Source organism: Folsomia candida, unplaced genomic scaffold (assembly GCF_002217175.1).
Source record: "Folsomia candida strain VU population unplaced genomic scaffold, ASM221717v1 Fcan01_Sc009, whole genome shotgun sequence".
NCBI classification, from domain to species: Eukaryota; Metazoa; Arthropoda; class Collembola; order Entomobryomorpha; family Isotomidae; genus Folsomia; species Folsomia candida.
In genome coordinates, this window is record NW_019091201.1 from 3,746,896 (window position 1) to 3,773,990 (window position 27,095).

The following is a 27,095-nucleotide window of genomic DNA, read 5'->3' on the forward strand; positions in this document are numbered from 1 at the left end:
CTTGGTAGTTGGCGGAGGAAATTGGATTATTAGGTCCGTCCAGGAACTGCTGGGTGGACGAAATGAATACAAAATTGCATCGGACATGTGTTCAGGGTAGAAAACAAGTTTGATGGTTTCACCAACCGAGGGCCATCCCCAAAGGTATTGTTCACCTGTTTGGTTAGTCTCATTCCCCAGTTTTCTATCCCCGACCGAATTATAAACATTTGTTGCTGGTATGTACATTTCCTGACTTTCCTCCCGAGAAAGTTGGGATTTCTGCTCTCTTTCCCTGTGGAGTTTAGCCAAACAGTGGCCGCGGAAGAGTGTCCCCACGGTTGTTCGATGTCCCCATCATCTCCCCATGTTATATAAACCACTCTCTCCCCTATGCTACAATGATAACGTCCCCCGATGTCCCCACAGCTTCCGCGGCCACTGTATCCAAATGAAACCATCCTGCTTTTTGGCATATGCATGGAAAAAAGCCACAACAAAATTCGTATTGTTCGTGGCTCGTGTAAGAAACGAAACTGTTTTCTACCTACTTTTTTAGTGCGTCATCCTTTAATAAGTGTATTTTTGCTGGTTATTTTTGTGCAATAAATTGCCTATCATTACCGTTTGATCGATAGTCTGCTGGATATTTAGCGTTTGTTGTGGTTTAGTTTTAGGTAGGTTAGATTGCATCAGTTAAAATGTTTACTTATTTATTAAAATTGGCAGATACAACGTTAGCGAAATTATAGGGGGAGCGCGATGCTAGGCCAATTTTCAATTAACGTAGAGGCACAATGTACCTCTATGAGTTACTATAAATAGATAAATACGGTGTATCTGATTCTGATGATGGATGTGCAATATGCTGCAGTTTTACTATTTCCAGTCCAGTCCAGCCAGATTGCAGCGAGATAGCGTGGAAATTCGTAAATATTATAATTACCCATTTTTACTGCTACATGTCGTGTCTAGCGTGGAAATTTCCAAAATCAATTGTACAATTGAGTCACCACCAGGGCGCATAAACTTTTTGTTGTCCGTGGTTTCTCCTAAGGGGGTGGTGCAAGGATGAATATTTTTTTCAAAAAAATCAAAAGTTGGGGAATTGCATGCAATTTTGCCATGAATTTGGTTGTTAGCCTAATTTTACAAATTATAATATTCTGCACCAACGACCTTATCCGACCTATATGATCCCTACTGGTCACCTACTTGACCGATCTTAGCAATCTCCGAGCTTATTCTTCATTTTCGGAGATGAAGGCCAGGATAAAATGTATTTATTTCATTTTTGAAAAGTGGTTGACAACCAAATTCATGGCAAAATTGCATGCAATTCCCCAACTTTTGATTTTTTGATTTTTTTGAAAAAAATATTCATCCTTGCATCACCCCCTTAGGAGAAACCACGGACAACAAAAAGTTTATGCGCCCTGAGTCACCACACATGACGATAAATTGAATTGTGTACTATTTCATATCATAAATATCTAGATGAACGTTCAACGTATTTATTGTTGATCCTATTTCAAACAGTTTTGACCTCCATGCATCCCTCCCAAGCTGCTTTGGCTAACTTGTCATCGTTCATGTGCTGGTTAGGTTTCGCATATTTTTCGTGGAATATAATCTAATACGACATGGTTAACAAGTAGCTGGTTACTGTCCAGCCAAGCTAACGATATATAACCAGTAGCCATACGTAATAACCAACACGCAACATTATCATCACAACTAAGTACCTTATTAGACCGGAAATATTGGCAATTTTAATTCCACTCTGTTCCATTATTCTCATATCTATAGTCTGCCCAATGCTAATGAAAACTTTGACAAGTAAATTCTAACCTGCCACAGCCAGCAAACTTTTTGCACTGCAAAAAAATATACTTCACTATTTTTTAGCAAGGCTATTTAAAATTGCGAAAGAATCCTTCCCTCTTTTATAATATTTCGAGGAATTATTATGTGTTTCTCTCATATTTTCTCTCTCTTGTTTCATTAAATTGCGCAATGCTGCTTATTTTTTTTTGAATAACGACATGTCCACGGACTCGTCTAGGAGAAAAAACAGATTTACAAAAACAAGCCTCATACCGCGAGCGAGCAGCATTTTTAAAGGCACCTCGGGGAAAGATAACTGGGAGAAAGGTCACCCACGAGTTTATGCATCTGAGTCATAGATACACAAAAAATAATACACAACCTGTAGCTTGACTCACTAACTCGCTTTTACTCCCACATTCGTACCACCATTTCTATGTAGTCGCCCAAATAATAATGATGCTTTCTCTCTGAAAGAAAATGGTCGAAAATGCAATATTGCCCGAGAGATGAATTGCTTTCTTCTCGCGTCATTCCTCCAGTAAAGAGAATGAAATTACGAAATCACTTTTTCATCTGGGTTGGAATTGGGACATTTTCGAGTAATAAAGTGCAGCGACAAAATAATAAAATAAATGTAATATAATGCAATGCAATGCTCTCTTCTATCCAATTAAAATAATTAAAACGTAGTCCGCTCGAGTAGAAGAATGAACCACAATTTATGGTCGTAAATACATTCAGTGGCCGCGGAAGCTGTGGGACATTAACATTGTAGGATGGGGGAGGGACGGGTTTATATAACACGGGGAGATGATGTGGACATCGAACAACCGTGAGGACATTGTCCTCTGTCCCCACCCACGCTTCCGCGGCCATTGTCCCCAATTGAAAAAAATAAATGATGGCCCTAATTCAAACTGAGGATCCATCCAGATCGCCATCCATCGGTCGGATTGCCTGGTCTCGAACAAGGAAACGCTTTTAGTCCTTGGGCGTTTTTTTATTATTATTAAAGTCTATTATATTTGACCCATTGTGTTATGACCCAAATCCAATAAGAAGAAAGCGACGGAACATGTCGTCCTCCTGCTTTTCCTTCTTTCTTTTTTTCCACCAGCCGTGAAAGGAAGGAAGGAAGGCAGCGGATAATAGCTCCCAGGCGGATGGGCATCAATCTTCTTTTTCGTCCTTCAAATTCTTTCACTCATTTCATTTCATTTCCGAAACTGATGGACACAAATTGAGTGCTGTTTTTTGTTTGTCGGGGATGAAATCAGTGGCTAAATCACTTTATATGGTCGGCCGTCGGATTGATCAAATAATGGTGTCCGCCAGTAAATCCCCTTTAAAATGATGCTATCTACCACATTTTTATCAACCTGTAGCTCTTATTCTGTAACTTTCTCCAAATCCTGCTCGCCAAAACTTTATCTCCCAAAATCTGGCACACTGCTCAGTAAATAATCAAGGAAAAAGGGCAAATGTATGTACTTAAATAGTTTGAAACCAAAGTGTTGGTGGTGTGGTGTGGTGCCTTTAATTTTTGACGCTGGAAGTAAATAAGCATAATGACCAAACTTTGTGACATTAATAAAGTTATCATTACATTGTAAGGAGAAGAAGAAAGTTTTGGGGGAAAACCTTGGAGAAAAGTTGGTCTTGTTTAACTCGGCATAATATTTCACTCCTGACTCTTCGACTCCAAGGACTTAGCAGTTTTGTGGGTGGTTTGATGGTGAACATTGCTTTACGACAGTTTTTTTTCTGGCTCTCTCCTATATTACATAGGAGCATGCATACATATCTGGAAAAATGTGGTTGGGCTCAGTGGCCGCGGAAGCCGGGGGGACATGTGGGGACATTAACTTGCAGGATAGGGGAGGGATGGGTTTATTGGAAATTGGCAGATGATGGGGACATCGAATAACCGTGGGGACATTGTCCTCTGTCCCTGCGCTTCCGAGGCCACTGCATAGTGTACATACATTTGAGTAGCCTGAATTCTGCCAGTGGCCCCGGAAGCCGTGGGGACATTAGCATTGAAGGATAGTGGAGGCAAGGGTTTGTATAGCATGGGCAGATGATACGGACATCGAACAACTGTGGGGAGACTGTCCCCCTGTCCGCGGCCACTGGCTGGCTGGCTGCTGGATTACGGGAAAAAATGACGCGTTATGGCGAAAGAAAGATGAGGAGAGAATCTACAAAAAGCTGGAATGCATCGGCACAGAGAATAATTTGAAAAGTTGGTCGTCCTGGTCGTGGTGTGGTCCTTTTCTCGTGTTTGCCGACGCCACCACTTTCTCCTTCTAGAAGGAAAGGTCTTTGAGAGCACAAATTCTGAATTATTTATTGGTTTTTACTATATATACCGACCTACCGACCGTCGAGGAATGGAATGCGTGGGTGTATTGTCAAAATACTGCTCGAGGAATGGAAACCATGATGGAAACCCTCTGCTCAGAAAGTTAATAAATATCATAGAGAGACGAAAACTTTTATATCTTACAAGGTTGACAATCCGATTTCGAACCGAAATCGAACCCTCTTCTCCTTTACTATTTATTCCTTTCGGGGAATCGCATCTCTAAAAAAAATCTCGATAAGCCGAAAAGTAGATAAAGCTTCTTCTTCACATTTCAATCTCCATACGATAGGAATTCACCGAAGCCATTAATTCTAGAAAATTGGGTTAATCTTTGAATTTATGTAGGGAAAGAGAGAAGTAAAATATGACATTTTATTGCAAGCCGGGCAAGGCAAACGTGGATAAGAAGATTTTCCAAGAAAGAAGTATCCATGCACCGGCATCAGCATCACCCATTTTATAACTTAAGAAGCTTACGTGGTCCCTCTTTGACGACTGCTTTCACCCACTTTCTCCCTCCGCGTCCTCTTTCACTCTCTCTTTCAAATCTTACATCATGCATTAAAAAGATAGTGGATTCTCACCGACGAACGAGCAGTGGCCGCGGAAGCCGTGGGGACATTAACATTGTAGGAAAGGGGAGGGACGGGTTTTTATAAGATGGGGAGAGGATACGGACATCGAACAACCGTGGGGACATTTACTGGTATGAATAAAACCAGGGAAATCCTCCAAGGAAACGGGAAAAGGGAAAGGCATTTGCCTGAGGGAAAGTCTCACAGGTCAAGGCTATTGCTCCTTTTCGTATGAATAAACTTTTACCTTTCTCGCCAGGCAAATCCCCTTGGTTTCGGGCAAATCCCCTGACTTCAATTACATGTAATTAAAATAATACCATCGCAACGAACACAAATGCATTTCAAAAATTTCTCTGACCATGATTTTGATCAAATTCTTAAAGAAATGTCCCCCAATGACCCCCACTGGTTTGTGATGTTCGCTAAAAAGGCTAAAATTCGGTATCGGCGCATCTCAGAATTGCAAAAATCAAGGAAATTTCAGCGTTGTTTTGTTGTATATAAGTGTATTTAATTTAATCTATTTTTGATTTTTTGAACACCCTCCAAACTCACTCAGACTAACCTGGAAAAAACCACCTTCAAATGCTCGCCAAAAATCAAATTGTTCTCGGAATTTAAAAACTCTTTTACGATTATTGTCCCATACAGTTATTTTATAATATTCAAGATCAAACTCATTTTTGAATTTTTTATAGATTTTCAAAAATTTCCTAACCAGGAAAAATACTAAAATTCTAACCTCCTAACTTTGTATAAAGCTAAAAATTTTCGAATTTTGAAACCTCCCTTTTTGTAAAATATGCACGACGATGAATGGGTTTCAAAATCGCCATTTATATGGAGGAATGGAAAGTTGAGACACAAAAATTCAAACTCAAAACCCACATGCAATGGACCCTTAAACGGCGAATAAATGAGCGAAAGCAGAATTTAATTAGAATCTTGGAAAATTTTCAACATTTATATGCAACTTGCGCGATACCGGTAGCATGACCAGTTGGCCGAAATCTGAATTTAAAAATATTTCAGAAAATATTTTCAGGTCTTCAATGAAAATATAAAATACATTTTTTCGATGTCGATAGCAAATAAAAATCTATATTTTTGTCGATAAATCTGGTTTTGTGAGTTTCAAAGCCCTAACATGTCCAACTAGTGTCCAACATTCATAAAAAGTACAACAGATGCTTAAAAACTAAGTTTTATTGCTAATTTTGTTAGTTGGGGTCAGCATAGTAGCTGATCGGTATTTTTTGGGGAGATTGCCTGAAGGAAAGGCTTTCACCTTGGTTTTATTCATACGAAAATCCCCGTCTCCAGGGAAAATCTTGAGGTTGAGGGAAAAGCTATTCCCTTTTTCCTTTCCCTCGGGGAAAAGCAAATGCCCAAATTTTTATTCATCTATATTGGGGCATTCTCCTCAATTTTTTCGGAAAAAGGATTTCCCTGGTTTTATTCATATCACCCATTGTCCCTCTGTCTTTCCGCGGCCACTGCCGACGACAACGACCAAACCATTTCTTCCCATCATAACTTTCTTAGTTTACTTTACATACATACATCCTTTCTTCAATTCAGTTCATCCATGTGCAAGTAATTCATTCATATTTCCATGTCCATATCATCCCCCATATTTTATTTACACACAAACGAATAAAATTTATACCTATGGAGAGTTGATGAATGTGTTTTCTAACACCAGACGTCTCAATGATCATACGACACGAGCAAATAGTGTCGAAGAAGAATAAGAGGCGCATAAAACCACAAAAACTTACGATATCCTCTCGTCGTCGTCGTCGTAATGATAATTGCCATTTGGCAGTGGTCGTGGTCGTGGTTTGCTACTATTTCACTCTAAAAAGTGTAGCCGTGTTAATGGAGGCTATTACATGTTTCTGCGCTTCTGCCTCCGCCGACATGGCCCAAGTCACGTATTTATCTCAGTTGATGCGATTCGATGAAGAAGATGAAGCGTTGTTAACGAACGTGGCGCAGAGAAGAAGAAGTTTGTGCAGGCAGAGTAATTGATCGATTCGATGTCACCATCATGCAGCAGCGTATCATCATTTCATCTCATCTCATCGGCAGCCGTACCTTAGCTTACTTACCTTGTCGTCTAGAGAAGATATCTAGACACATAATGTGCTTAGCACCACCAGCTTTTTTGATCAATTACTGACTACGGACGGGTGTGTGTGACCTAGTTTCTTGTTTGTCCAACTTATCCCCCTCTATATCCTTTGGCTTGATTTGATTCAATCTGATACATACACACCCACGCAGATACAATGGCCGACGTCGTCATCATCGTCACCATCGTCATTGTCCACCATAAAAGTCATCATAACTGGAATTATTCCCCGTTAATGAATACGTGGTAGCTGGTAGCACACATTTAACGATGCATGCACATGCAAACGAAATGACGAGTAGTTTCCAGACCATAACTATTAACTAGATAAGTATTCTCGGCCAGGAGATTATGCATGGCTGACTAAATATTACCTACCTGTAATTTTTTTTAGACGAGAGTTAGTAGCTAAATAATAGTTAATGGCTTTGGTTTTGGCTTTGAGACTGGGTTTGAAATCTGGAGTAATTATTTGGTCGATGAACCGTGTCCGCAACAGATTCACGACGATAACTGGTTCAACCATGGCTGATTAAGTCTCGATCATCGATATTTGCATAGATAGATGAGGAGAACATATTCAGAAATTACCTACTGTATAAAAAAACCACTCAGAATTAAACCACCGAGCTAAAAAACTAAACTATCCATCAAATATTTTAAAAATACATAAAATACTTAACAAAATATTGAGTAAGTCTTATAAAAGTCTTTTTGTAATTTTTTGTAAGTATGAATAAGTCAAAATCAAAATAAGATAAAAGCTTGTTTATTAACGCTCCGGATCCATCTACTTTAATGAATTTGATGAAACAGATATTTATCTATGTAAGTACGAATGACGCATGACAAATCTCAACTTGAGATTCTCAAGTACAGAATAATTTATTGTTTTAAAACATCGCTGTCCTCTGTGTCTTTTAGTTATGAGATTTTTACAACGTATATGCCACGTTAAAGCGTTCCGACCGACCCATTTGGGACGTGTTAGGTTAATAAAAATCATGGTGTGACTTGACGAGACTTGATTACTTTGATTTTGCAATGACGCATTTATGCTCCACTCTCGCAGTGTTTATGTTTATGCAGCCAGCACAATTCACAATTTGAAACGATTCCACTCGTTCAATTCATTATAAATCATCAAAATAATTACAAGTTAATTTTATAGTTGGTTAAACCAACTTGGTTTTATAAATTGGAGACTACGCAAGCAAACAATCACCATTTTTTTGCAATGGTGGTGGTGGTCTGATATTTAATTTTGAAGTAAAATTTTATTTTGGCATTTTTTGTAGGGGATTTTACCCCGTCTGTTCATCAGACGGGGTGTAAAATTAAGTTTCCTTGAATTAATTGACACGGTTTCTATGGCGTCAGAATTAATTCAGGCGTGTCAAAAAATTTGTATATTATTCCGGCCAAATTTTATTCGACGCGGTCCATTCATTCATCATTGCAAAACAATCAATCTCATAACATTTCTAAATTCTTCAGTTTCATTAATTAATTAATTAACTAGTCGTCGACACTTCACTTGTCGACGTGTCCCGCCAAAGACCACGTCAACAACAGCCGTGCTTATCAAAAACGGGGGATAACGAGTAGAAGAGAAATGTCAAACAAAGTTAACTAAATCAACGAAATACACTTGTTTGATACACTTCGTGCTTATCAAAATTCTTGCCTGGTCGGAGAGGAGCTTATATTTCCCCAGATTTTAACTCGAATGTCCGAACAGTTCTGCTTCATCTTTTGCGCCCTGGCCTTACGACATCATCGCCACGATGAGAAGGAGGACTTGGAGGAAGCCTAATTTCGAATCTCCATCGGCACGACTTGGGCTGAGAAGTCCGTTCCCATTTCCGAGCTTCTTATGTCCTGCGGTGCCATGGTGGGGGAGGAGTTAGTTGACATATTTCATATTTTTTTACGCTTTTTAAACGCTCAGCTTTCGTATTGATTGACTTGTTTTTTATTTTTTATGCGAAAGATGACACGTGAAATTTATATTTTTCTATTTTTCCAGAAGTGGGGACAGATGACTTTGATTCTCTGAGTGTTACTGACAGCGGAGTTTTTAGGTTGGTATAAAACAATAACATTTCAAGTAAACAACACTGAAAAGCTTATCTCTGGTTGACAATAACTTTATAAATATTCATATTATTTTAGTGACAATGACGCCTGCAGTTCTGGACGTGCTTCGCCCATTTCGTCCTGCAAGGATGGAGGAACGTCATCGACAGCCTCAGCGAAAGCAGTATCAGCAGGAACCCATGTCGCAGCGGACAGAGACCGATTCGCAATCCTCAGCTATGAACAAGTCACCCGCGTCGACAGGTTATACATTGATAAGCTATTTTACTATCTATCAGTTATCTTATAGAGACAAATATTAACGTTATATTTCATTTTATGATGTAGCATCTTGAATGAAATGGTGGCTCTCGAAGGACGAGGAAATTTCCCTGCGTTGGAATTGAAGTTGAAAGACCTACTGACTGCTGTGAAGGATCGTTTGGTCCAGGAAGGAATCAAGGTGAGTTTGTTGTTCCGCTGGAATCTTATAAATCTTACGAAGTTGACAATAATGATGACAATTGAATGTGTTTTTCTGACAGATTCGTGATATCCGACTTAATGGCGGAGCTGCTAGTTATGCACTGAAGGACCGTTTGGACTACTGCTGCGTGTGTGGAATGGTTTACCAACCTTCCGGAAGTGGAGACTGTGGAATGGTGTGTTCTTGTCCCGAACAAACCAAAAACTTTTCGGGGTAAGTTATTTATTGAATTGGGAGAGTATCATTTTTAAGATAAGATCAATAAAACTATAAATCTACCATTTACAGTTCAATACTTCCTTGGTCACATGTTGCTGCTGACATTGATCTCATCTTTGGAATGGAGTTATTGACAGCCAAACATTTTGATCGGGTCAAGACTGCAGTACTGCAGGCTCTTCTGGATCTCTTGCCGGAGAATGTAAGTAAAAATAAACTTTAAAAAGATGCTTACAAGCAGAAATATACGGATTGTTGATGAGATTTTTCTTGTATTAGGTGAGCCGAAAGCGAATGTCTCCTTGTGCTTTGAAGGAAGCGTATGTGTCCAAGATGGTGAAAGTCTGTGAAGGAGACCGCTGGTCCCTGATTGCTTTGGGAAATGGGTCCGTGAATCAAGTGAACTCAAGCAGTAAAGGGCGAAGCTGCTCAGTCGAGTTGAAATTTGTAGATACAATGCGTCGCCAGGTAAGGACTTTATACATATAAAAGTCACCACAATAATTGAGAAAAAAACTGAATTGTAAAAAATACAAACATTTTATTTCTATTTGCAGTACGAGTTCTCAGGTAAGATATCATAAATAAATGAACAAAGGAGTTGAAAAAAGTAGCCAAATTTCTGTCATTACACGAACTTATTCTTTCAATTTCAGTGGACAGCTTTCAGATTGTTCTTGATTCTTTGATGTTGTTTTACAAGTGTTCCGCTGTTCCTATGTGTAGCAGGTAAGAAAACCTTGTCCTTATCTATGATACCAGTACTTCAATGCTAAAAATTATTATATTTTTTGTTCAGATTTTACCCAACTGTTGTGGGAGAGTCTGTCTTTGGAGATTTTTATGGTGCGCTTTACCATCTCCAAAATGGTCTGATTGCTACTAATTCGTAAGTTTTCCTGCATTTTTAGCCCAAAGGCATGTACCCGTTATGCCATTTTAACTAATGATTGTATTGCTTACAGACCAGAGGAAATTCGGGGCGGAGGACTCCTTAAATATTGTAACCTTCTGGTGCGAGGAAACAGACCGGTGAGTAGAGATCTTCCGGTAATTACTTAGAGATTTTAATTATTGTGGGTTTATTGGTACTAATTTATTTTGTGTTGATGCAGGCGGATATTCATTCCATTCCTCCCCTTCAGCGGTACATGTGCTCCAGGTTTTTCATTGATTTCCCAGAGGTAATTTTCTTTTGATGGAAAATAGTCATATTATTTTCTTACTTGCTGGACAATGAATAAATACAATTTGTAATTTTGCAGGTGGAACAACAAGAATCAAAATTGCGAACCTACCTTGCTAATCACATGTCTGGAGTTTCTGCAAAACTCCGATATGCTTTCCTGATAACCCTTTATCACGTCGTGGACAGCTCAACCGTATGTCTGATGGGTCATGAACGTCGCCTGACGCTGCAGCTTATTCAGAGATTAGCTTGTGAGCTTTTCAACACCGAGTGAGCATCCGCATCTTAATTTCTCCAATAAGTAACCCAGTTATATAAATACATCAATTTATATACTTTTCTATTCTTAGTGGACGTCAAGGGATTTACGGTTCTCAACCAAGTCACCTGTATCCGTGCTATCCCACAACCACGTATTACATGCCGCAACAAAACTCATCAGGATCAACGTCGGCAATCGCAGTCGAGTCTGTCACTTCCTCCAATGGCACCACCTACTATTCTCCCCCAGCCGCGGCGGCTTCCACGTCATCTCCGGCCATTTTGACGACAACACAAAATTACTCGCACCAGAGACATCCTACCAACAACAAGTTGTGTCCCAACACAAAATCCACTGCGAATAATAACAAGACTCAACCCCAACGACATTCTCAATCAACAACATCAAGTCAGAACATTGCCAAGCCTTCTTCAACCTCTTCTTCAGTCCCCCTTTTGACCGCCACCTCATGAAATGGGTGGTCAAAAGCTCGATCCGTGGGAGAACCTATTATATATTTAATATTTAAGTTAACATACACACATTCGACTCAGACTGTCGAATAATATCACATAAAAAATCATTCTGTACTCTATTCTAGAAGCAAGCATCTAAAATGAGCTGTAGCGAGAAGCATATTATGTAGAGAGGCGCAAAAGTATTCGCCATTAGCTTAACCTGGCGACAGAAAAGGAGAGAAAGTAACCTAAATACTATATTACCTAGATAAATTTACTGCCAAAAAAGAGGGTATTATCTTATCACCAAACAAGAAATTATTAGTACATCATCATCACCAGAATTATAGAAAAAGGCCTAAAAAATTAAGAAAAATGAATTTGAAATTCTCACTCTCTCAATATTTCCCCTCTTTCTCTACCTTTCGTGTCAAAGGTCTCTGTTAGCTGGGCGGATCAAATTATCAAAATTTTCTTTTTCCATAAAATCGCAAAAATTCCACTGCTTCTAATATTTATCACTTATCAATGTTTTAAAAGATAACATATGAATACCTTAAGAAGAAGATTGACAAAAAGGGGTCTATGTTAACTCAAAGGAATGCATGGAACATTGTTTGCTCTTGGTATGTGTATATGTGTCAAAAAAAATTGAGAGGGGTATGTCTACACTATTAAAGCGAAAGTTGATACACTTTGCGGAATTTTCTTCTCAAATTATGAATAGTTAAATAAATACATTTGGACTGTATCTCGTACCATTAAACGTTTAAGCGTCTGAAACTCTGAAAAGTCCGAATTATAATGGACGACGTTAACAGTTTAATTGGTCGGATACTTTAAAAATACGCTTCCATATTACTAACTAATTATTACCTTGTTTGTCTTTTGAACTAAATTTCTTCTTCTCTGATTTCAAATTCAAACGATAACTTATGTCCTTTGTGATGATGAATTTCATAAATGCGAAGCTGCAGTCTTCTACATATTTTATCAGAGAAAAAAATTCGCCATACAGAAAATTATGATTACACAAAGTGTGAAATAATATGTACCTTGATTAGACTGTGGCATTTTGTGTGTCACTAAATTAAATATTCCTCCTCTTCAATTAACTAAATAGAGAGTTGTTGGTTCAATATGATGAATGTGCTATTTTTATTATTATTATCCTAGTTAATTAATTACGAATTCACAGTAGTTGGTGACCATCTCAAAAAAAATCTTGTCATTTACTTATATTTTATAAGAAAAAAATATTACATATTATCCACTCTGAAGAAAACCCAATTGCCATAAAAAATTATCTATATTCGAATATCTAGTTTTTTTCTTTCTCTTTTTATTATTAAAGTATATTTTCTTACTGCATGAATTTAGTAAAATCAAATTCTTTGAGTTTTTGCTGAAAATATATTAACATTTATTATGATCTATGAGGAACCAAGACTATGATGATATCTACTAACTAAAAAAATGTGTACCTATTAATTAAACATTTCTGCTCCTAATTAATTAACTATTTCCTCATAATAATTAATTAATCCATCCCTGGGTTTTATAGTACTAATGAAAAATAGCAGGTTTTTTTCCCCTCTGATTGATTACATTACATACATTAACGACTTATCACTTCCTTGAAAGACTTGAGAATTTGAAGAATTATTAATTATTGTTATGATGCTGTTTCATCAATAATAGTGAAAAAAATACTGAATAGAAATGTCATGGACTGATGAAAGATGTGAAAATATGCTGTCTTATTATTACTACTAAAACTTACTTTTTTTGTCTCTTATTAATTTTTTTAGCAGTAATTAAAAAAATGCATAATACATTTACATACATAAAAAATATCTATTAATGCTGCTTTATATACAATTAGCAAATGCAAGTAGTCGAGTCGGTCGCCAACAAGTAAAATTATTGATGTCTCATTAGTACAATCTTATAAAAATATGATGATAAATAAATGTTAAGATACACACATTATTATTAATTTAATTCTACTTTTATGTATGATTATCTAAAATTTATGCAGAATTGTGCAGGGTACGGCAGGTCGAGTATAATATTCATATTTTTAATTTTGCAATGTGCGATTTTTTTCAATCACCAATTAATTTGTAACGTAACATAAGTAATTATTTACCTTTAGTAGAAAAATATCCAACATAATTTTACAAGAAAGAAGAAAAAATGTGCAATTTAGTTCCTCAAATTGCAACTTTTGCCAAATGTCAATGAATATTAATCGAATGAAGCTTGGTTTTGGAAAAAAGTACAAAAAAATCATCTGTGACTATCTTACAATCAAATTAAAAGGAAAGTGAAAAAAATAAAAGTTAAGTATCGTATATATTGTAAGGATGGATTACATACAAGTTTATTCAAATCCATCCGCCGGAAGTAGAACTAAAAATATGTGTATGCAAATGATGAACCGTGTAGTTTCCTAAAAATACTTGTTAGTTTAGTAAAAATAGTAAATATTTCCGTGTAGAAGTTTGACAAATTCCGAGATTTTATTATTTACTTTAATTATCTACCAGCAGCCAAGTTTCAAATGCTAATGCAAAAATTATTAGTAAAAATGCAAAAGTCTATTAATGCAGCAGCCCAGTTAAGTTTAAGAAACTTTATATTTTCGGGTTATCAATTTGCTGGTGAAAGCGAGAGAAAAGAGAAAAATGGTGATAATACATACTAAATAATGATTCAGAAATATGTACTCCAATTTTTAAACATGATACGAAATATCACATACAGAGCGTGCTCCATAAAAAAATTACCGTTGTTTACATACATACCTTACCTAAAAAAGTTAGCTGTCCGATAAGCCAGCCATCATGATGATACCTAACCTACCTTAATTTCGACAGGTTAAAGACAATTATTTCTCAGTTATCACAATGAATTATATACAAACTATTATCAAATATTTTTAGTGTTTTTTTGGGGGGTAAAAAATATTAACATTTAATAATGAATTAAGTAGTTAATTAATTAGCAGGATGAAAAGTGATGGTATAAAGTTTATTGTAATCCATTCTTGTAATATGATGATTGTTATAAAAAAAAGTCCTATCTATTAAATGTATCTCTACTGCAATGGTGGTAATTAGTAACGACCGTACCGTGTACCGTACCGAATGTTATAGTTGAAACGTTGCACAATTTATTATCTAAAATAAGCTATCAATCAACAACAACTTATGTACTGTCTTATTTATGGTTTGTATAACTTTGAAAAAAACACAGCTTGAGAATATCCAAGTATTAAATTAATGGATTTATTAAAAATTTCAAATATATTACAATAAAACGGATCCTGGGAGGATTAAGTAAACTGAATAAGTATGTATGTATGTTCGTTATTTTCATAAATATCAATCAATTTCGTAATGTAGGTTTAAAAATATATTTATTTTCGACTCGTATATTATTCTTTAATTCATGTCATAAATATGAAATACAAATAGTACTTTTTCGCGTATACATCATTCTCTAGAAAGTAAAGATTTCAATTTCAGTAAAATATTCACCACATTGTTCAGTGTTGGTAGTACCAATAAGTTCTTATCCAACTAAAAGTTACCAGCACCTCATTTTCATTTCATACATAAATAAAATATTTGGCAATAATCTCTCATTTTGCATTCATCGTCTCGTAACATGTTAAAACTATGGCATAAAATTTAATTTGAATATTAAATACATCTACTAAAGTAAAATTCACTTCTTCTCCTTCATACTTGACATGCATATCATGATATTTAGTTATACAAGATTGAATATGATTAAGTAAAACGATTATCATCATCGATAACATAGCATTGCATTGCATTCAAAATGATATATAATTACTCTCAGGTATTGTATTGGGAATGTCATTGTGTGTCCTATTTTTCTTCTCTTTATAGCAGAAGCTTGATAAAATTTAGTTTAACTAACCTTTAAATAAATATGTATATAACAAGACAAACACACAAACATGTAAAATAAAAGCGGACATCACAGTTAATTAAAACTAAACTTAATAATTCGTGAGGTAACTAAACAGTCGAATACTTCAAATAATTGAGGCGTCTCAAGAGGAAATCTGATGTTTTCATTGCTGCGGGGACGCTATCCAAGGAGGAGAAGGTCCAACAGTGGCATTTGGCAATCCTTAAAAGAAAAGCAAAAGAAAAATATTATTACACAAATCGTAACAAATCTGGAAAAACTTTAACACGTTACTTGTCACTGCACTCTCTGTCAGTAATTTTCTTATAAAAACAAGTACATAAATTATATTTCCTAAGGTTAATACTGCTAAAGAACAGCATGTGAAAAACTGCATTTTTTTCTACTATCTAATAATCACACGTGTCAATACTCAAAGAAAGACCAAAAAACTCAACCAATTACACCCGAAATCTTTTTTGCACACCAAAACCCAATAAGCATCATCATCATCTCCTTACATTCAACCATAAAAAGATCCAACGTGTGACATAATTCCTCTGCAGACTGATTTTTTACGTGACTTCATTTGTGACCGATTCCCAGACATTTAGACTTAATCTGTTTTTCTAGTACCACACAAACAACCACTAAAAACGAGAGATATATTGCTTCTTATTACGAGTTTGAGAATAAAATCGATTTCTTTTTCTTCTTGTTACCAAACACCGCAGATTTTTAAATCTATTTAAAACTTTAACTTCTTCCAACTAAATGTATTCTTCTTCATCAGTCTTTGGCTCTGGGTGATATTACACGCTGATTTATCAGTAACGACGACCACAATGTAAATTTAACATTGGCATTTCCCAATGTCATATATTTCATCAGACAACCCATGAGTGAATGACTTTTCTGTGCGGTGGTGGCTGTTGATGGCGTCGAATGCTGATGCGAATGTTCTGCTCTCGACCTGTTAAGTCACAATTAATTAAATTTCCTTTCCTTGCCTTGTTTAAAGACGGACGCATTAATTGAAGTGGGATTTAAAATATATGTATCAACATGGACTGAATGCATTTTTCAACTTGACTGCTTGGGGGAGAGGAAACAGTGACAAATGGTGGGCCGAGATCGCCAATTTCTTCGGCATGGGTTCTCGATCTTATAGAAATTGCAACTCCTGTGATATGTACACGTGCCAACAAAAACGTTGAAAATATATGGTTTCATTTGCATACAGGAAACAAATGAGTACTTCAATTGTTTTAAAAACGTAAACCTACTCAGAGCGTTTTATCCACGAAATGCCTCTTAGAATGGAGGTTTCCCAGCGTATCCTCTCCAATTTTGAGCAAATTAGTGTCAATCGATCACAGATTTTTTTAGTATGAAATTTGCAAAATGCACGATCCTACAATGCGCAGGTTTGGCGAATATATTTGCATCCGATGGTGAAAACTGACAAATTTTACACTTTCCAAATTTACTGAGCGTTTTCTCCTCATCGGATGTAAATAAATATATCTGCCAAACGTGCCCATTGCGAGATCGTGTCTTTCCCAAATTTCATATTGATTAAAATTGTGATCAATTAACACTGATTTGCTAAAAATCTGATCGCATACGCTGGGAGACCTCCATTCTTAGAGAATTATAAGCATGAAATAACCCCAAAATAATTAAGGAATTTCCTGGATTTCCTCTTTCATGGAGTGAAACTAATTAACACAATCTAAACATGTCAAGTAAAAAAGACAAGGATAAATTCTCCTTGCAAGATTCAACACCATTCTGAATCTGAGGACATTCTTCTCTTCTCCACAAAACTCTTCTCGAATCTCATCTCACTAAAACTGCCATGCAATGCAACAACATTTGGCTCATGGGAAAAACGGAGTAGTCACGTCGATGGGAAGTTTAGTTTATCTAATTTTTTCAGTTTTGGCATTGGATTGGTTCTTGGTTTAGAAAATTTAAAATTAGTTGTATGATTGGATTTTGATATAAACTCGTTGTGGCCGGAAGGCGTTTGCATAAGAAAGTCGACTAGTACTCCAATCCAATGAAAATAATGTGTCTGAGACTTCTAAATATAGACGACGACGACCAACGGAATCAAGCATCTAGCTAAACTCTGCTTACATAAAAGTAGAATTTGTAATGATCGTCAACGGATTAGTTAGTATCACTTTTTCATTGGGCCTCTCTCTCACCTAAAATAGCTGAGCAGCAGCAATGAACAAGTTTTTAACGGATCGGTTGCATACCCGTGTAATTGTGGTTATCAGATCTAGATCCATTTTACCGTGCTTGGCAAATAACACTTAAGAAAAACCACAAACGTCACCTTTCTTTCTACACGAACGAACAAAAAACAACATTAACGAGGGAAACCATAATATAAGAAATATTGCACAATTAAGAAGAATTCAGAGAGTTGCTTTCATTTTATGTACTCCACGCCACGCCAGCCAGCCACGAGCAGAACACGCTGTTAATGTAAATCTTCAAAATGTGTGAGTTAATTCATCACAGATTTTCTCCTTGTCCAACCCTAATCTCTCGACGTAACGGAAGGAAGCAGGTTTCTTGACAATGGATTAAACACAGAGTTGGATAATTGTCAAGGACTTGCTAATTCCATTCAGAATATGACAAGACGTGCCAGTGAACCATGTCTGCATAGCGGGAATAGTCATACATACGTGTCCATATAGATAAACGTACTACATTTACATAATACCTACCGACGGTAAATCCTTTATGAAAATAATGGAAGCAATAATACTACAAGTACATATTGCTATCATTTAAGAATTCCTGTGGACATTTTAACTGCCGTAGAGTCACACCTTTCTCACACCTAAATACTTTGCTGCTCCTTCCTCCAACGAAGAATTTCAAAATGTGCAAGTCACAAGAAAACTCTTTTGGCAACGTTTTCACGTATTCCTAATTCCTATCCTGTCTTATAACTTTACTCGAGATTTGAGATTTCAAAAAGTCAATAAAATCCTAAAGACAAACAGACCGAGATGTTAACATGTATGACACACACAGACGACTCACTTGAAACGCGCTGCATATCACACTGCTCACATTTTACTAGGTCAGGATGCTGAAATAACGACAGTTTTTGGTTATTATCATCACCGCCTGAGAGCTGAATGATTAAGGAATTTTTACGTTTAGAAATGTGCACATGGTACAAACCCATTCCGAGTTTGGACCTTCTTCTCTGGGCGGAGAGGGCAAATGTTTCGGATTCGGTGGAGGCGGTCGTGGTGGAGGTGGTTTTCGAGAAACATATTGGCCACCGGGTTCCACTCCTTGGCGACGTCGACGACTTTGGGTGCTTCCAAACAGTGCGTTGATATCTTGTCCGGAGTAAATGTCCCGGTAAAATTCCAAGTTGGTTTCTCCAAGTGGAACTGCATTCATAAGAAAAAAAATTGCAGTTAAAATCATTTCCATGCAGAAATAGCATGTTACAGGGAAGGATAATAAAATGTTGCATGTCATGCACTTACCCGTCCCATTGTCGTAGAGATCCACTTCCCTCGTCATCAGTTGACACTCTATCCTCAATCTACGTACATAAAATGGTTTCCTCGTTTTTATGCAATTCCGGACTAACAAGAAAAACTGTAGAATTGCAGTTAACAAATTACTGCATAGTACATGCATCTGTTGTACATATCACGCTTACCGTTGATTTTCATCTTTGAGCTTTTCCAGCTAAAATACAATCGCAAGTAGAACAAAGTCAGTGAGAGAAGTACCGAAAAATAATGAAATTCACGCCTCATTCGTACGATAACCATCTTATGATCAAGATCATTTCCGAAGTAAAACAAAGTCGGCCTTTCGTGATCTTGGTTCGCAGTATGCATCTGGGTAAATAAATAAAGATAAGGCACACATAACACAAGAAACGCGAGGGAGAGAGAGGGAAAAGATAAGCTATAAAAGAGCACACATTCAGTTCAGTCTAGTTAAGTTGGCCAAATGTCAAACCAGTTACGATACGAAAGTCGTGGGACATTTGCTGCAAGGAATTCATGCAAGGACCAACTGCAAAAAAACGGAAAGTTGGAGTCTGCTCCAATTTCCATTCACAAAATGAAACACTTATAACGATTCATTTACCGAGCATATTGTCGCCAAACTAATGTACCCAAAGATCCGTTTTCATGAACTAAACTTGGAAAATGAAAGGTTTTAGATAAGACTAAATAAGTGCGATGATAACAAGAATTTCATCAATTTCCGGCCTAGTCAATGGTTAATCTACACGTATAATTATTAGCATCAGACGCATAACTTATTGCAAAATTTGCAAACTTTCAACTTTGCAAATTAAAATAGACGCCATTTTTTGCACCACAAATTAAACCAAACAGCGTAAACCTTTCCTGTCAAAAAAGACAAAGCAATAGTTCACAAAAGCCTAAAAAAGAATGAAATATATGACTAATAAGTCAATCCTGAAGGTTATTTAGCGATCAGTAAGACCCGACACAAGACAGCGAGCAGCAAGCAAATCACGATATCATGGCAGATTGGTAAAAAGCAAGTAAAAAAAATCTGGGCATGGTGGTAAACAGTAAGCAAAGGCTAATTTTTTTGACAGGAAGACATCTTTCATGCAGCTTCTCTCCGACATTCAAAAAAGCAGAGTGCAATCACAAAACAAAACGGTGATTTTGAAACTCAAGTAGGAGAGAAGATGATGGATAAGTGAAACTTTATCTTTGTCAGGGAACAACCTCTTTGTCTAAAACTAAGCACCACCATCTCGTCGGAAAGATTTGGAAAACAGATTTCTGAACTAACCACGTCCAACAATATGGAACCGTACATCCGCTCATATCATACATTATACATTTCATTTCATTTCACGGGCAAAAATGAGTGGGAGTCTCACGTCGTTAAATAACGGGTTGAGTTTACTGCGAAGATTTAGAATGTCTTTCTGTAATTCTTCAAGTTCTACTTTCTCCGCTATCAAGGTGGCGTGCAACTTGTCTTTCCGCTCGTCTTGGGCTGATATTAAATCTGTAAATGTACAAAAAAAAAGTAAAAAGTCATTAGCTAAAATTATTCATCACTGTCACGTTTCCCAAAAATGTTCATTTGACCAGACCCATCTGCACACTTAGCAGAGCGCGTTGCTAAGAAGATTAATGTCTACGGATCCTGGTTCAAGGCCAAAGAGAAGAGAGGCGTATACCGAGCGCTAAATACTGTAACAGTCAACATCTGCATGAGACATGGAACGAAAACATCATACCGACCATGAAAGAGGTCGGAAAAGTGAGACCCATGGACATGCTACGGATCAACATCATCGTGGCAGCCATGACCAAGGAGGACGGAGGAACAGTCACCCTCCCCCAAGGGAACAGCAGCACAGGAGAGAAAGTCATGGCCACGACCGGAGAGACAGTCATGACCACGACTACGACCGGAGACAAAGCCATGACCACGACCACGACCGGAGAGACAGTCATGACCATGACCACGACCACCACTACCACAACAATAACGAGGACGACCTCGGAGAAGAGCATGATTATCGCTCACTGAGAAAAAAAGATTCTAAAGGTTACATCGAAGAACGTGAATATTACGAACGGAGACGAAGTGATCAAAAGGACGCCGCTCATCCTAATCCTAACATGATGATGGCAAATGTTCCACTCCCATTACGACATGAGGACGACGTTCGTGACAATCATGGTAATCCCATCGTGAATGTGCACGTCCCAATCCCTCCTCCTCCCGCACAGCTTGGACCACTGCCCCAACTTCAGCCAATTCAACCAATCGAGACGGATTATCCAGGGCATCACCATGAGAGATGGTACTTCTTCTGGCCTCCGGGGGGTCAGCCGCCGCCGGAAAGTGCAGCGGGAGCAATGCCCCCTCCAGGAGTTGGGCAACTTCCGCCCACGGGAGTACCACAACTTCCACCAGGATCGTTTCCAGCAGCAGCTCCACCACTTTCACTTCCGGTTGCACAAATTCCTCCTGGAGGGCAATTTCCTCTTGGCAATCTACCAATGCAGTACCAACCACAACAGCCATATGTTGCTCCTCCAGCCGCCGGAAGAGAAGACGAGTTGGGCGTCCGACCATCCACAGCCGTGCAGAATTTGCCACAGGGGGTAGCAGTGGCACCAATAGTTCAACAAACTCCACAACCCAAGCCCCCACCACCACCACCACCACAACAAGACCCTAATGCTCTCTGGGCGAGACAATCAACTGCGATGTCACATTTACCCTCGAGTCCACAAAGACCTGCTGCCTATCACCCCCAAATTCAGCATAGGCCAAGTATACCTACTTCGCCACCACCAAGGACAGTAAAACCAGTGGCACAACAAACTAGACCGTATGTTGAAAAACTGGAGTCGATCAACGAAATGGATGAGAACACTCAGACGTCAAATGTACTCTTTTCACCCACCGCGGAACCCAGTAGGGTTGGTGGCTTGGTCGTGCTTGGCCACGGAGGTCATGGTCGAGGTCGATATGTCCAAAACTACAACATCAGAGATGAAGCAGCTACACTTCCGGATATTTTAAACAAAAGAGATATGCAGCTTCAATTTAGAGACGTCTTGGAGAACCAACCGCGTTACAAAGATGCCGAACTTTCCCCCATTTTTATCGACAATGGTAACCAACCGCCCCCTCTTCTAAGGCGATCTTCCCCTGAAATAGTGATACCACCACCAAAAAAACCGAATCCTGACAAATCCGCATCGTCCTTTAATAATAATAACCCATCAACCATTTTACCCACGGAAGAACCCCAACAAAAAGGAAGAAGCATGGAGAAACGAGTAACAAAACCAAACACAAAGAAAAAATCGTCCCTCGCTGACATTTGTCCAAATTGTGGAATAGGTTACTTTCGAACGAGGTTGACCACTGCTGCTTATCTGTCCGCAATTTTACTATTTCCCATCGGAACCTTGGCTTGCCTAGCGAGAAAATGCTGTACCGCTGAAGCGTGCACGTATTGTGGTCATTATGGACCAAATGAGTCAAGGCTGTAAACAGTATCATCGCTGGATAATTACATAAATGACTTTGTGCTATTTTTCAAAAAACGAATTTCACTGCGATTTTGTTTAGAAATTATTTTTCATAAAAAATGAAAATTATTTATGACAATTACCTGCATTCATTTGTTGCAATTCGACCGTTTCTCGCCTCCTCCTACTCGCGGATATGGTTCCTCCATTAGGCCCGATTTGGATCTGGACTTCCGCCTCGAATCCATCCCTAGACCCGCTGTAAGTGGAATATGTCATGTTACCAGAAGAATTAAATGAAGGAGGCACTCGAATACTGCTCCCACAAGCACATAAAGCATGTCCATCCGAGAAACTGGCGTGGCTATTATTATTACTATTAAAATTCGTATTAGACGTTTGTAACGAGGGAGCAGGACTAAAACACTTATTTTCTGAACCAGCAGAAGGTGATCGTAAAGTCAAGTTAACCGTGGTGAAAGTTTTATTGTCTCGAATTCTTTGCGTGGGCGTGGGCAAGTTTTCTTTCACATTTAGCTGCGGAGTCATCGGTAAGATATTCAGGGTGGTTGTGCGATATCGGGAATTTGGAATCGGTCTAGACTCCGATGAGATGCTGATTCTTCTCTCAAAATCGGTAGGCAAGGAAGTCGTGCTGCTTTGTGAGACTGAGCTGCTATGCCTCCTCACCACGCTGACAGACCCTTGACGAGAAGATGACACGGAAGACTCGCCACTTTGTGGATTGAAATTGAACGTGTCCACCAAATCTTCATCGTCTTCTAAACTACTTTCTCTTATAATTCTATGCACAACTTCTCTCGGTCGGGAACTAGAACTTCGCAAAGAGGAAGGTGGTGGAGGTGGTTGGCGATGATATGACGGGCCCGAATGACCTCCTGACGAGGTCGTCGTCCCTGAAGAACATGAAGCACTGATACTGCTGGAAATTGAGTTTGTAGATCCTCCAAAAGTAATGTTAGACAAGGGCAAGGGCAATTGTTGGAATTCTCCTTCAAACAAGTTGGCATTGCTAATTCGGGGGTTTGAGCCCCCCAACGAATGGGAAAAAGTCCACGTCGTTTGATCATCATTGCAATTTTTTATCTCCAAATTATTCACGATCGGAGTGTGGGAGTAGGTCGAAATGGTGTAGAAACAGCCAGGATTTCTTGGGTGTGAATCTGCATTGGCGACTGCTGTTATTCTAGAATCTTCAATGAACATGGATATCGATGAACTTAATTTAGTAGGTCGTGGGTGGACGGAATTCGAGGATTCCATGAGGAGGAATTTATATCTTGAGGTCCAAGGAGTTCCGATTCTTGTTCAGAAACCTTGGAGTTGGTGATCACATTTTTTCCGGGGGAGAAAGCTGCTGGCGTTGTTAATGATGATGATATGAAAGGAGAGATTTTTTGCAACAGGGTCCAGGTGCAGGTCTCGGGACAGTGATGAAAACTTCTTAAAACAAATATCATGTCATTAGTAATTTTCACATTTCAGGATTGGTTCCTTAAAAATATTTCAAAGTTTTCAAGAGACGGCACAAACACACAAAAAACTAAGATAACGTGTCATCACATTTTCTCTGCAGATTCGCACGAGCAGTATTTCAGTAATAAGGAACACTTGTTTATATCGATGCACTTACTACGTCGAAAGTAATTACAATCGTAGCAGCAGCCGCATCGACTGAATTCACACCGTCTTGAATTCGACGTAGATGATGGCACTTGAACTAGCCTAAAATTATTGCAGGTTTCCATTTTGAACAAGATCCGATGTGGTAGATTTTCTTCAATAATAATTTTGAAAATTTACATATTTACGCAATAATTAAGTATTAACAAGAACAAAATAAATAAGAATGCCACAAATATTTAAACTTGTATAGCAGCATTATATATTCGAGGTCAAGTCAAAGCTCGGATTTCTTCACGCAGTAGTACGAGGCAGAAAATTAAATAGAAAGAGGTCACATTATAAGAATTTACAAAAACGTGAATAAGTATGAAGAACACCAAGTACAACGCTGTTCAACAACTGCAAAAGAGTGGTTTAAGTTTCACACGTCGCGAATATTGGACCAAGCTGCGAGGGGACTATGCAAGCAATACTTTACTTTATCCACTATGTATGCTAAAGAAAAAATAATATATAAGCGAGAGACCTTTGTTGACGCATTTATACTATTACTACATCTAACCGCTTATCGAGAGCATGGGAGGGTTATACGGCACATATTAAATATATATGTGTACCTGGTTGTACTTGGTGGTAGTGGATGTTCATCAACATGTAAATTATTTCGGTCCTCCTCCTCATTCCTCAGCAGGAATAGATTCTTCGGAGAATGTGGTTCTATTCCGGGCGCATCCATGATTTCAGAACAGTTTTGATACCGACACCATTCAGCATGGGACAACCGACCCCCGCTTTTGAACACCCGATTTCGTCACTCTGCTCTGCTGCTCGATCTGATCCGAATATTTCTCGATACAACGAATACAGTACTGCTTCACAGTATATAGCGATTAAAAATCTGCATTCAGAACAAAAACGTTACTTCATCTTTAAACCTGTGTGCTGATAAGATAAAGGAGGTTCGAGAGAATGAATGTGCATTACTTATCACGAGTTGCACTATGCTCCTCCGGAGGCTATTATTGCATCCAAGACTTTGTATCCGGTCCCACTTCTTATCTGACGAATTTCCAATTTATTGTAGTAGGCGGGTGTAAAATTCAGATGGTCTTATCCATCCACTCTTCTCGTTTTTTATACAGTTCACAGCTTATGTACGTATGTGTTTAGTGAGGGCGAATAAATAAGGACGAGATTTTTGAAGATAAAAATAATCCACATCAATCTTGTGTCTCTTCTTGGATCGACAGTTGAAGAAGTTGATAAGCTGCCTTGATAAGAGTTCTGCAAAAATAGAATATTATATATAAAACACATTATTGTTTAAATAAACATAAAATAAATATGAAATTTTACCAAGTTTAATTTTTAAAATCAGTGGCCAGGATTTTATTTATTTTAACAACTTGCACATTAATTATCACCACTCAGAAAACAATTTACTGTATTATTTTAAGCTAAAATATATTTACTTTGTAATTTTGTATATATTTTTCACACGATTTTACGCAAATAAATAAAAATCAACAAAACTGCCAACGTTTTTCCAGGTGTTTATTCACAAAGGGTGTAAAGTGAATCATTCGCTGTGTGAATGGTGGACATGTTAGCGCGTCTCTTTTTTTCGTGTGGGTCATCACTGGACTCGACTTTCTCCGCCTCTCAAACTTTCTCCACCTGAATTTCCACAAATTTTCATTTTAACTAAATTTCCGAATTAATTGGTTTACATTAGAGCAAGAGGAAAAGTTGTACTTTATTTGTTACTATTATACATATTTCGAATGCTATCTGCAATTCACATACATGCGAAAAAAAATTTTTTAAACGAAAAAAGACGGAAAAATATATTTCTTCAAATTATGAAAGTAAAACTAGTTTTTGAAATTTCTACCATCAAGAAGCACACTTTTTGCAAGTAATGATCTTATAGGATGTTAATTTTGCGCATTTTTCGAAGAAAATATGCTGCATAGAAGGATGCAGTACGAATCGTACTGTACGATGCGATTCATTGAATTTGGCATGAATATTTTTATGGCCGAATTTTATAGCTATGCATATCAATTTATTGTAGTTTCTGCTGGTAAATATCTTATCGAACCCTTTTGTTCCACCAGAAAGAAGTCGATTACTTTTGAAAAATTTTGCAGACAAATTAAGTAACTTTGCAAAATTAGGGGTTAGTGTTCCCAATTTGTATCCCTTTTCCAGGGTCAGTGCATGCAAGTATCCATATCCTGTCTCAATATCTGCAGGAGCAGATATGAGTAATATATCGTGCAGAAATATTTGCATGCATGCATCAAACTTTCCAGGTTCTTTCATCAAAATTTTGAGTACTCCTGACATGCTCGTAAACAAATCACGAAAATCAAATAATCTCAATTAGAGCCCAAAAGTGGTCAGGGAATGCAATGCATGAATGGAGAAAGTGGTCTCTGGAAAATGTCGTCCTGCTGTTTACTTTAATTTACGGCTGCAATATTATGTTTCACTTTCAAATCCCGAGTCATATAGCCCATTGTCACGCCACGCCACTGTCCACCAACCCACGCCACGGCGAACGGCATGGCTCGAATTTTCCAGACAAACGTTATAAATCCATTAAAGAGGATGACACCACGACGGTCATGCCATTATCATCCCGGTAAGTGCATGCATGTAAAAAAAAAACTATATAATTTCCTCCTACAAGTTCGAAATGAAGATGCACAACGCAATAAATACGTATCCATCCATCAGAAAATGGATGAATGGATGAACTCATTGCGTCAAAATAAGGAGAACAACCATAAAATTAGTCCGCTTCAAGGGAATTCGTGAGTCGGTGTACTTTTTGGAAAACAATTTTATAAAGAG

General features: G+C 37.9%; 2 protein-coding genes across 5 annotated transcripts in view; one reads left to right on the forward strand and one right to left on the reverse strand.

Annotated features, from left to right (window-relative positions):
• LOC110854402 (terminal nucleotidyltransferase 5C) overlaps positions 1-14,936 on the forward strand; it is a 77,721-nt gene extending 62,785 nt beyond the window's left edge. For all 3 annotated transcript variants that reach the window (XM_035855069.1, XM_022102840.2, XM_022102841.2), the window contains exons 3-15: positions 8,922-8,976; positions 9,068-9,235; positions 9,320-9,434; positions 9,517-9,671; positions 9,747-9,879; positions 9,957-10,145; positions 10,235-10,247; positions 10,334-10,406; positions 10,477-10,566; positions 10,643-10,709; positions 10,793-10,861; positions 10,943-11,136; positions 11,217-14,936. In XM_035855069.1, the coding sequence (XP_035710962.1) occupies positions 8,922-8,976; positions 9,068-9,235; positions 9,320-9,434; positions 9,517-9,671; positions 9,747-9,879; positions 9,957-10,145; positions 10,235-10,247; positions 10,334-10,406; positions 10,477-10,566; positions 10,643-10,709; positions 10,793-10,861; positions 10,943-11,136; positions 11,217-11,601 (1,706 nt within the window). In that variant the 3' untranslated portion in view covers positions 11,602-14,936. The remainder of the gene's footprint in view (positions 1-8,921; positions 8,977-9,067; positions 9,236-9,319; positions 9,435-9,516; positions 9,672-9,746; positions 9,880-9,956; positions 10,146-10,234; positions 10,248-10,333; positions 10,407-10,476; positions 10,567-10,642; positions 10,710-10,792; positions 10,862-10,942; positions 11,137-11,216) is intronic.
• Positions 14,937-14,991: 55 nt separating this feature from the next.
• On the reverse strand, positions 14,992-25,820 carry LOC110854403 (TGF-beta-activated kinase 1 and MAP3K7-binding protein 2). 2 transcript variants are annotated; one of them, XR_002548319.2, is made up of 11 exons: positions 25,590-25,820; positions 25,218-25,517; positions 24,851-25,131; positions 22,730-22,845; positions 20,465-20,595; positions 19,247-19,275; positions 19,068-19,126; positions 18,724-18,968; positions 18,607-18,655; positions 16,056-16,507; positions 14,992-15,756 (listed from the first exon to the last, which is right to left on the reverse strand). XR_002548319.2 is itself a non-coding variant. In XM_022102843.2 (10 exons), exons 3-10 carry the CDS (start codon positions 24,967-24,969, stop codon positions 15,698-15,700), a joined length of 807 nt encoding a protein of 268 aa, XP_021958535.1. In that variant the 5' UTR covers positions 24,970-25,131; positions 25,218-25,517; positions 25,590-25,818; the 3' UTR covers positions 14,992-15,697. The 2 variants fall into 2 exon arrangements, 1 of the variants encoding a protein (XP_021958535.1); XM_022102843.2 differs by lacking the exon at positions 16,056-16,507 and having other exon boundaries at positions 25,590-25,818.
• Positions 25,821-27,095: the final 1,275 nt, after the last annotated feature.